The sequence below is a fragment of the Temnothorax nylanderi genome, unplaced genomic scaffold (genome assembly GCF_030848795.1).
Source record: "Temnothorax nylanderi isolate EJ_2023f unplaced genomic scaffold, tnyl_v1.0 TNYL_tig0663_pilon, whole genome shotgun sequence".
NCBI lineage: Eukaryota > Metazoa > Arthropoda > Insecta > Hymenoptera > Formicidae > Temnothorax > Temnothorax nylanderi.
The window spans coordinates 75,547-86,726 of NW_027249725.1; the positions used below are offsets into that span (position 1 = coordinate 75,547).

Consider the following 11,180-nt stretch of genomic DNA (forward strand, 5'->3'; position numbering starts at 1 on the left):
AACTGTCACGACTTTTTCACTCCCGGAGCGGTCCGGGACGTGTGCCGGATCAAAAGGGGAAAGGAGAGCAGGATGGTAGGCCTCTCCGGTGATTCTCTCGCACCTCCGACACTCCACGAAACGATTTCTAATGTTGGGCGCCAGACGCGTAAATTCGCGTCCGCGAAATCGCGAGAAACCAAAAACGAGACGCAAAACGAAATAAGTCGGTTGTGCGAGGGAATGGCTAGCTCGACCTAATAGCAGGGCGGGGTTGATGGAGGGCAGCGCGGTATTCGGCGGGGTGACGCCTAATAAAGAATATCGTAACTCAAGCCATTAACAAGTAAAGAATAACATTTATTCTGTGATAATCTTCGGATGAACAATAAATGCGTCTCTTAATCGAACCAAAACAAATATGTGATTGATAACGCGGGCGTCAGATTTTGTAATAACCAATTATGATAACGCGGACGCCAGAAATAAACGAAAATTTACGTTAACTCAGTAAACGCGCGGAAGGCGCCGTTAGTAAGCAAGATAACGCGAGAAGAGAACTAAACTTACAAAATCATCGAGATCATAGAATTTCACAGATAATAACAGTAGAATATGACGCGGATAAATAATATAGAGTATCGGTAAAAATTACGACCGAATACGACGTAACTGGAATAAACGCGAAATAATAGCGTGAAATGCCGCGAAATGATAGTGCGTCACGCTCGGAGCGCGTGAGCGCACGGTCCAAACCCGTGCAGAGATTCTGTCGCCAAATAATCTTATTCTAACGCAAGTAGTAATCTTAATCTAACGCCGGTAATAGTCTTAGTCTAACGCAGAGAATAAACGTGACGCGAATAACGTCCCAACGCAAGAAGGAACGAACGCAACATGAGATATCGCCAAGGACATCCTAACGCGAAGAACAAGGCGCCGGGGCGCTCGACATAACGCGAAATACTAAACTAACGCGAGAAAATATGCGGAATTACCGCGAACAATACTATAACTAACGCGAAATGACCAATTTATCCTAACGCAAGAACTGAGATTACGCACGCGACTCTGATCGAACGAAACACCCGCGATCGTCAGCGATCGTCCAACGCGAAAAATGATGCGCCGAGACACTCGGCATAACGCGAAATACTCGAATTAACGCGAGAAAAATTACGGAATTACCGCGAGTAATAACGAGACACAACATTAGGTCGACGCGAATGGTATCTTAAGGCGATCCACATCCTACCGCGAATAACATCTCAACGCAGCCGATATCGCGAGGATACTCTAAATGTCCGAACGCGAATCGTGAGTAACGCAATTAAACCAACGCGAATATCCCTCTGACGCCATTAATTACGCGTGCAGAATCTAAGATTCGACCGGGCGAAATCCTACGCATAACGAGACACGCGGTCGTGAACGCGAAGGGCGCGAGAAATGGCGTATTCGCTATATCGAACGTCGTCATCGACGCGCCTACCGCAATCTCCAGAGGTTCGTAGATTTCGATCGCGATCCCACGGCCACGAGACCATTCCGGTGCCCTTCGCTCTCGCTATCGATCGCTAAATACGCCTTGTCGGCGAATACGCTAGATATCGCGAATTTTCCCGAGCGAGAGCGCGACCCGGGGAGCGGTGTCGTGGCTTTACATAAACGTTACCGAGGCAACCTCACCGTAGGCAGATTCTCTCCCGGGGGTCCTCGCCGTCGTCCCAAGGGTCGTAACGAGAGCAGCCGGACGTCGTACTCAGCTCCCCAAAATGCGACTTAACGCGCAGAGAATATCGCGACTTGGCCTTTGACGTGCGTCGGTTATCGAGGACGATTCACGAATGCTCCCGAAATTTCGCTCAATGGCGGAATCGATAGCGCACCCCACCCCGGGCGTACGCGGCCCCGCGACGTTGGAGCGCGGACCAATGAGGGGTGAGCTCGCAGGCTCGCGGCGGATTCGTGCGTAGGGCCGTGAATTACGGCTTTCCGCAGGGCGCCAAACGGCCCTTCGCTCGCGCGGCAAATTTTTCGGGATTCTTCCCGGCGGCGGACGGGACGTGTCTGCCTCCGTATTCCTCCTTTTCGGTTCGGGAATGGTGGCCACCTATCCCGGAATCCGGTCAGCAGTGTGAGGAGGGCAGATTAGCGGATTTAGCCCCGGCGTCCCGGGGCTCTGCCATTATGGGTCCGCCCGCCGCTGTGTCACGCGCCGCGCGCGTGTTTTCCTGCGCTCCGTCGCTCTCGGCGGCCCGCGAGTCGTTTCGATCCGCTTGCCGTCGTCCGATCTCTCGCCGTTATCTTTCTCGTCGACTCCGTTTTCCGCGATCCTCTGCATCCTCTCAGGAAACTCCGGTCTTCGGCTCGGTGAGGCGCCACGCAAATGATACAAAATAAAACAAAAAGGATCAGAATAGGCAACGCGATTACAATATGCCCCTGGAGATCTCGTATCGATTCGTTGAACCGTCCTCGGGCGTGAAAAAGGTCGCGAAACCCGCGCCTTGTGACGGCGGCGGGGCGCTGCAACGATGCAGCGAAACTGCAACGTCACACAACATATCATCATATAATTGAAAATAAAGTAACTAATATGACGAGTAATAGAGAAAAAGAAGAAGCATGGGCCAACGTAACTATAAATTTTAATAAAAATAAACCAGAAATACAGCAACGAACAGAACGATGTTTACGTCTGTGTTGGGATAATTTAAAAAGAGACACCAAAAAATATTGTGCACAGCTACAGAGAGAATTGTATAAAACAGGTAAAAGTTTTTATTGTATTGTATTGTTTTTGTAATTTTTATTTTTTTGTATTGTTTTTTTGTATTGTATTAGCTATGTAGATTAAATCCTTATTTTATTTGTAGGTGGAGGTCTTCCAAGTATAAAACCAAATCCTTTATTAGAACAAGTTCGAGAAATTATGACAAAAGCCGCAGTATCTGGATTATGCAATCCGTTTGATTCTGATGCTATTACAATTAATAAAAACGCTACTGTCGAGGAAATATTACAAGATGACAATAGTTGTGATGATCCAGTTGAAGTGTTTACAGTAAGTAAACTGTTACTAAGATATGCAATGTATACGAATTTTCACTAATTTATATGCTATAAATTTTTAGTATTTGCAGAAAAATGATAATATTAAAAACTGGCAGGGTTGCAGTATTAAAAATTTAAGATCAAAAATAAGTACTCCTTTAAAGGAAAGTCTTCCTTTACAGGACAGTTGTTCTTCAAGTAACAGTATTCATTCAGAGAAAAGTCTTCCTTTAAAGGAAAATGTGGTGACATCAATAGAAGGAAGATGTAAGAAACGAACATATCAAGAAAGCTGTGAATTAAAAAAAGCAAAAATTGACTTAACAAACACTTTAAAATCAAGTACCTATAGAAGTCAAAAATATCTACGAAGTTGAAATATTGAAACAGAAATTAGAACAAGAGCAGCTAAAAATGAAAATATTAAAAATGTCACTTAGAAAGGAAACGGAGAAAGAGGAAAAGTAGAGGTACTTATTTCTGTAAACTTAAACCAAAATGCTAAACTTTATTTTTCGCAATATATTTCTTTAGATTTATTTCTTTATAAAATTAAGTATATTTTAATTAGAACTTTTCCTTTTATATGGTTGAAAACCATGAGTCAGTCTTATAAGTAACAGTCTTAAAATAGTTTCACGATACAGTTAGCTTTAATATAAGACTGTATTAAAATATTTTAAGTAATAGAACGCTTTTTCATTTATAACAAACTTTCGCAAATATTACTTACATATGTACTAGTATTAGTCTTTACATGAGGTTGTTCATTATTTGAGAAATTTAAGTTACTTTTTTTACAAAAAATATTCTTTACGTAAATGTTATTGTTTGCATATTTACGTTTATTTGTATAGATTTATTTTTTGTTCTATTAACCTAGTAACATATGTATGTCAAGAAACACTAAGAATGCGTTAAACATGTATTTATTTTTGTAAAAATTAAAACGCCATACACATATTATTTTATTATTTTGTTTTAGTTATTACTTATTCTAAGATAGTGGAAAATACTCTTATTATTGCGTTCTGTTATTAACTCTGAGAGAGCACTATACTTAGTATCATATTTCACATCTATTGATTCAGTGCTGCCTTGAGACTTAAGTATCTTATAATACGGTTTAAATTAATCTGAAATTATTGAAGTGTTGATTAAAATATTGCCTCAATTGCATTATTTTTAATAATAAATGCATATTACCTATGAAAATAGTCCAGAAATAAATTTTGCCGCTGATCATGAATATTTATAGCGTTAGCATTGTGCAATTGTTGGATAGCATTATATGCATCAACATTTGGATTTTCAAATCTTTCTTGTATGGAAGTGTTGTGTAGAACAGCTGTTGCTACAATAACAACAAGTGCCTTTTCAATCCTGTTAAAACGCATTCCAATCGCTAATACAGGAAATTTTCGTTTCCACATCCCAAAACATCGTTCAACTGTTGAACGAGTTCGAATCTGAGATTCATTATATAGATGCTCTGCTGCTGTTGTGGGATTTAATAAAGGAGTCATTAAATATGGCAAAGTTGGATATCCAGAATCTCCGAGGAGTACACTGTCGCCGAATCTGCCCATTTCAAATAAAGTTTTAATTCTTAAATGGTCAAAAATAGTTGAGTCGTGTGCAGATCCTGGCCAACGAGCAACTATATCTATAATTTCAAACTTTGCATTTATGACTACTTGTGTATTTATAGAAAAGTATCCCTTTCTGTTGCGATATACTTCACCATCTTCTCCTCCTAGAAAACAAAGAAACATTGTACAAAATACAAACGTTTATATACTATAGTACAAATGTTCTTACCACATGATTGGATCTTTATATGTGTACAATCTATACACCCCATCACATGGATAAATTTAGCTATTTTAAAAAATTGTGTTTCATTTTCTACAATTTCCTGATGTGTGGAAGGGAGCTTTATGTATTCATCTTTTAATGCAGCAATAGCATTAGACACACGATGCACAATTCTGTGGACACTAGCTCTGCTAATTCCAGAAAAATCACCAATAACCATATAGAAAGATGCACTTGCATAAAATCTTAAGGCAACCATTAATTGGATCTCAGGAAGAATAGGATTATTCCTGTTAATGTATAACATAATATTAAAGTATCTCCAAAATATAATTATAATTTAAACATTATAAATGTACATAACGATCGCTGGCATGTCGTATTACATGTTCAATTCTTTGTAGAATTATTGTGAAGACCGGTTTTGATATCCTAAATCTTTCTTCGAAAAGTTTGTCATTTAAAACGTCAAAATAATTAATACGTGGTTGAAATATACGTTCTCTTCTTGCATTTCTTTCAGGATTATCATCATCGTATTTGTCGTAGTCTAAGAAGTCCATAACGTTGTTAATATTCCCGTAATTATTAATTATATCAAATATATTATTCATTTTATATGATAATTCAACCCTTATTTCCACTTTCACGGTTATAATGCTTGTATACGCGACAAGAATAGGTTAAGAACACGTTCGTTTTTGAAGTCTTGCTATTGGCAATTCTGGTGACCAATTTAATCGACCGATTAGATTAAATCACGTTGGTGAAACCGGGCCTTAATCTTAAGATGTCGGTGTAGATAGTGTAGAAAGTGTTGCACCTCTCGGTGGTCCTCTCGTTTGCGTGTTAATGACATGTACTTGGTGTAAAAGTGTTGCACCTTCAGGGATCTTCTTGTGTGCTCAATAATAGGATGTATAGTGTAAAAAGTGTGAAAAGTGTAATTATCATGTTCACATCTGGTAAGCTTGTTATTAATGGGAAAAATATAATAAATGATACTATAAGATATTCTTTGAACTGCATAATGGCATGTGATATGGCTCGGACGTATTTTTAGACGCGTATAGTAAAGAATCATGTATATTATAAAGATTGTAAATAAAATGAGAATAAATGTTGTAATAATTATGTAAAATTTATCTGAAGGCATCTCTAATGAATTTATCTCTACTTTACGTTGAACTTGTCGCTTTGCGAATTGGAATTGTAATTAAGGTAAGTATTGTAGTTTTATGTCTGTTCTTAGTGTAACAAAGTGTATCTTTTATTTTAGTACCGCAGTTTCTAGCGTTTAAGTGTATGTAAGTGTAACAAGGTGTACATGTGTTTCTCTTATCTCGTTAACGCTATCTTATTTATTAAATTGTATTGCTATAAAACATATAAATCATTATAAAAATCGGCTTTCTGCCTTATCTAAATAAACTCTGGTATATTGAACTCGAAATAGACTTTCGCCAATACTGGCACTTGACATGCGTCTAAAACTTTTGTAAGACGTTAAAAATCAATCGTGAATACTATTAAGGTAAAAGTACCAATGACGGACCATGTCCCTTTACCTGGCCATTGACGGACATTTTATTTTTATTAAGCTATATACATAAAGAAAAGAAATATTTTTACTGATTTATGTTATTTGGTTATTCAGTGTCTTATATAAAAAATTATGCCACTAAACATTTTGTTTAAAATATTTAAAAAATTGTTTGAAATATCGTAGTCAAATGCACCGTGAGTCTTCATAGATTCCTTAAGATATGGCTAAGGAATGTGTGATATTTGTTAAGATGATAATAATCATAATATTAGATATTTCTGCATAAATAAAGTTTCTATATAATCTTAAGAATATTTATAATAAATAAAAAATAAAAATTGCTCATTTAAATTGTTTTTTCAATAAAAATTTACATGGCTATGAATCGGTAACGTGATAATCTTGCCTGCCCGAAAACTAGCCGGCTGTCCAGTTATTGGGCGAACTGTCATCTCAAGTGCTTACTTGTATGTCCTAGTACCTAGCCGCAACAACGCGCTCGAGTTTTTGTGCTTTGTTTTTAAGTTTTCTGTACGAAATTTGTAAGTATATTTATTTGTAAACATTACTTATAATGATAGTATACTAAATTGTATATTTTCCTGTTTTATGCATTTCTTTCGTTCATTTTTATTGACTTGTAGTATACATAACCTCAAATTGTAAGTTATTTGCCTGTCTGCCTTTGGAACCAAGAAAAAATAACTTTCATCTGACAAATACTCTTGACAGATGGATGTCTAGTAGGTTTAACTTTTGTAAATGTTCTTTCACTTCTCTGAATTATTCTTTAAAACATCTTAATTCTATTGCTGATGCTCAATTTATTGTCAAATTTTGAGCGATTCTTGGAGTCATATCTGGATGTCTACGACAAAAACTTTCCCTACCAGTGTCTGCCTGGTTTGTTATCCTTGAAAGGAGACGCAGTGATAATTAAGTTCGCACACACTGAAGATGTTGAGATTTGTTACAGGGAAACCTCTTTGGCTGCAATAGAAAATTCAGTCAACTTCTTCAGTGTGTGCAGAAACTTATCACTGAGTCTTCTTTAAAGGATAATAAGGAGACATCCAGATGTGACTCCAAGAATCGCTAAAAATTTTACAATGAATTGAGCATCAGCAACAAAAGATATTTTAAGAATTAATTCAGAGAAGTGAAAGAACATTTACAAAAGTTAAACCTACTGGACATCCATCTATCAAAAGTATTTGTTAGATAAAACTTCTTTTTTTTTAGTTTCAAAGGCAGACAGTGTATTGGCTTATAAGGATCAAAGTCTTTATAAAATTGTAGGTACATGATGATGAGAAAGAAAGCATAACTATTTTGTTTACAGTAAATGCTAAAGGTATTGTACTATATTACCACCTATGTTACCACTATAATTATGATCCTTTTCTGATAAAAGGACATCAGCAACTATTACAAATAGTCTGTTAAAATGTGTTGTATTAAACTTTTAAAGTTTAAGTGAGTTAAATCTAATTATTAAATTAGTAGTAAAAATAATTATTTATTAGATTGTAAACCATTTTTTAATTAATAATAAGTAAATTTATTTATTTAAAACATTAATAATAAAAATAAATTATTTATTAGACTGTAAAAACTTTTTTAAGACTTTATATTTCTAACCTCTTAAGCATTTCTTTATCTAATATTTTTATATTTTTAACTTTTCTAATGTTTTTTTATTAAACTTATATATTATTTTCTTCTTGCTTTTACTCTGGCAAAATAAAATTCCTTTCATTAAAATTATTTTAATACACTTAAAAAGTCATGGCCAGTTACTAGGACCTCATAATTTGGACGCGGGGACAATCGCATTTGGCTGGTCATGTATTGGTACATCGATGTCTACTACATTTTATTTAATTTAAATAAAATACCGCAAAAAATATCACTTTTTTTAACTCGTTTCAGCAGAAAATAGTTATAACTTCCTAAATAAAAAAGTTTTTTGTAGCATAAAATTAATTTTATGTATTAGATTTAAGATTTATTTTCTTCGTATCCTTAAGTGGGCAGTTATTGGTACTTTTACCTTATATGACTTAATTCTAATTCTATTTTTAATTCTAATAAGGGATGCGACGCGTTACTCCCTTTTACACCCGTGGGTGTAGCTCTTGGCTCTCGCTTTCTGCCCGGGACTCGGCTCTCGTGTGCACCTGCTGCACCTCCACCTCGGCCGCTACTTGCTGGCTCTCTGGAAATGTGGTCAGTCCAGCGGGCTGTTCCGTGCCCACCGTCAGGATGTTCTGCATCTTCTCGTCCTCGGACACCTCCTCAAAGAGGTCTGTTATTGTCAGGCCCTCGTCTGCGAGCGGGCCTCCCTCTAGCTCTGCTTCTGCCTCGTCGATCGCTTCTTTTACCCCGTGTGGCAGCTCTGCCGGCTCTCCTCCACTGGCAAGCACCTTCTCGTTCTCCCTGGTTGGCTGGGACATTGTAGCTGCCCTGCCGGTGCTGTCTCGGCTCGTTTGCGGAACCACAGGTTTAACCTGCGATTCCAAGGTTAGGGTGTGACCGGAACAACGAATGGAATGATAAAAATCAATATAATAGCCACTTACTACTTGGGCTGGAATTACGGTCGCCACTGTATTTTCAGACATCAATACAGAAAGCCTTGTTGGAATAACGCCCCGATCCTTCCTTCCAGCAAGATGGCTGCCGTCTTTTACGTCGCGGACGCGTTCAAGGCCGTGGGCCACGCCCTGGTTATGCGAATGTACTCTACGGTGGATAGGATATGCGCGGGCTCTCGAATAAACGTTTCACTTTTTATTATAAACAATAACAAATTTATTGTTCTTGGAATACAGTACTCGATGTAATCGCGGACGTGTTCACTCGTGTCGAACCACGTAACCGACGATTGAGAGCTTTCTACGACTATGCGTCGTCTCGTGAATCACGCTCGGTGTTTCCCGTTATCGCGCAATCACGCTCACACAATTATTATTCACGCTACTATCGCTAGCGGACAACGCGATAAGTTCAACGGAATCGGATGTTACTGCGGTAAACCAAAGGTGTTAGCGCGCCGAAGTCTCGCGAAGAACTGTCCGGGAGGAACGGGTCTCGTTCTCCCACTTTGGGGCACGCGCAGGCGTAGAGCCGCCTATTCGGGCGCGAACGGTGTTGTACGACGCGCGCCAACGCTATTGGCATGTCGTGTCGCTGATTGGTGGAGAGCGACACGATCCCCTTATCGTCGAACCAATAAGGATTCACTGAGCCGGTTTGCTGGCTCAGCTCTCGGGGATGTGAGAAACTGACTCCTGATTGGACGGCGGACACGAGCTCTCGCTTCGATCTTCGCGATGCGGCAACCAATGCCAGCCGTCGCAATTCGCACGATGTGCAAGTTCGCGACAAGTCACTCGGAACGTTTCCGCGTGACCGAATATGGTCATTGCGACGTTCCCCGCTGTAGCCAGGTAAGTATCTATTTACTAGAATAATTTTATTAATTATCCTTTTCTTTTAGGTACCCGGACTTCGTGGGATCGTCTCGCCCAATCAATGGACTGGTAGGTAAGTATAATAATAAACGGTACGTACATATTAATCATACCGCATGCAATAAAATATCGCTTAACTTAATTGTTTCGACAGGGAAAACATAAAACGTAAGTATATAATGTAAATCGCGTGTTAAGGTGCCAATTCATGTAGCGAGAAAATCGCTGCGAATAGAGGTCACGTGGTCATTCGCAGTTCGCCAGCGAATGAACGCTGTTCGCTGAATTTGTTTAGCTTTTAGCGAATGTTCGCTGAAGCATGTTGAAGTCAGCAAATTTTGTGATCTCAAGACAACAGAAAATCATAAGATTATTTACTTTACGATATTATCAAAAATGAATTCATCAAACGTAAGTTATCAATTGAAATTATAAATACTTTATATGCTTATCTACTTTATAATGCTTTTATTACTTTAGCTATTACCAATTCTAACCTCAAATGTGATGCACACTCATAAAATGTATCTTAACATAATAAGCTAAAAATATAAAAATTTATCACCAAAGCAAAGAAATATCGTCTGAATTAAATATTAATCTAATGTTTTTTAGGATGACCGTAACTTTGAATGTGGCATATGCCAAGAAAAGTGTACATTTGAAAATGTAGTAAGTCATCTTTGTGTGCAAGGTTATATGGAAGTTTTGTTTACTGATAATAATCAGTTTTACCCTAAAACATGTAAGAAATATTAAATATTATTATTTAAATTTTTACTGTAATTAATACAGTAATTTTATTGTATTTAAATTTTAATGTAATTAGTAAAGCGTGCATTTTTTTATTTGTTTTAGCTGATGGACAAGTCGTTACGAGAATTAGTGAAAATGAAAGTGCTGGTGATACTGAAGAAATTGACAAGGAAAATGTCAATATCTTTAATATCACCAGTACAGAGAGAAGTAACGATACTACATTAATTGCATCAATGGAGGAAATATTAATTTCTGCAGTCCAAGATCGTCCTCCCTTGTGGAATTTTAAAATACGTTACCATTACAACGGACAAAGCAGCAAAAGATAAACTTTGGGAGGAAATAGCGGACTTAATGAACAGAAATAAGGAAAACAGTAAATAAATTATATCATTTATTGAAAAATTGAGAAAATTAGTAACTTTAAAAGAAATTAATTGTAATCATTAAACTTTTTTCAGAGCAATACACTACAGCAACATTAAAACAAAAATGGAGAATTTATATGATACATACCGAAGTTATCTTACAAAAGAGAAAGGGAG

General features: G+C 37.5%; 2 protein-coding genes and 1 long non-coding RNA gene across 3 annotated transcripts; 2 read left to right on the forward strand and 1 right to left on the reverse strand.

The window, feature by feature from the left end:
• The first annotated feature begins 2,546 nt into the window (after positions 1 to 2,546).
• On the forward strand, positions 2,547 to 4,008 carry LOC139784700 (uncharacterized). Its single transcript, XM_071723893.1, has 3 exons — positions 2,547 to 2,753; positions 2,859 to 3,046; positions 3,117 to 4,008. Exons 1-3 carry the CDS (start codon positions 2,579 to 2,581, stop codon positions 3,411 to 3,413), a joined length of 660 nt encoding a protein of 219 aa, XP_071579994.1. The 5' UTR covers positions 2,547 to 2,578; the 3' UTR covers positions 3,414 to 4,008.
• A 59-nt stretch (positions 4,009 to 4,067) lies between these two features.
• On the reverse strand, positions 4,068 to 4,948 carry LOC139784698 (putative nuclease HARBI1). Its single transcript, XM_071723891.1, has one exon. The coding sequence runs from the start codon at positions 4,809 to 4,811 to the stop codon at positions 4,239 to 4,241; it is 573 nt and encodes a 190-aa protein (XP_071579992.1). The 5' UTR covers positions 4,812 to 4,948; the 3' UTR covers positions 4,068 to 4,238.
• Positions 4,949 to 9,908: 4,960 nt separating this feature from the next.
• Positions 9,909 to 10,917, forward strand: LOC139784702 (uncharacterized). The gene is made up of 3 exons (XR_011721642.1): positions 9,909 to 10,287; positions 10,492 to 10,621; positions 10,735 to 10,917. It is a non-coding gene; the product is annotated as an uncharacterized lncRNA (long non-coding RNA).
• The last annotated feature ends 263 nt before the right edge of the window (positions 10,918 to 11,180 follow it).

What these genes read in the sequence shown, in the direction of transcription:
- LOC139784700 (XM_071723893.1), top strand. Translation starts at nt 2,579, where the DNA reads ATGACGAGTAATAGAGAAAAAGAAGAAGCATGGGCCAACGTAACTATA. An exon ending in GAGAGAATTGTATAAAACAG is followed by an intron (nt 2,754 to 2,858) that starts GTAAAAGTTTTT and finishes TTTTATTTGTAG; the next exon opens with GTGGAGGTCTTCCAAGTATA. An exon ending in ATCCAGTTGAAGTGTTTACA is followed by an intron (nt 3,047 to 3,116) that starts GTAAGTAAACTG and finishes ATAAATTTTTAG; the next exon opens with TATTTGCAGAAAAATGATAA.
- LOC139784698 (XM_071723891.1), bottom strand. Translation starts at nt 4,811, where the DNA reads ATGTTTCTTTGTTTTCTAGGAGGAGAAGATGGTGAAGTATATCGCAAC.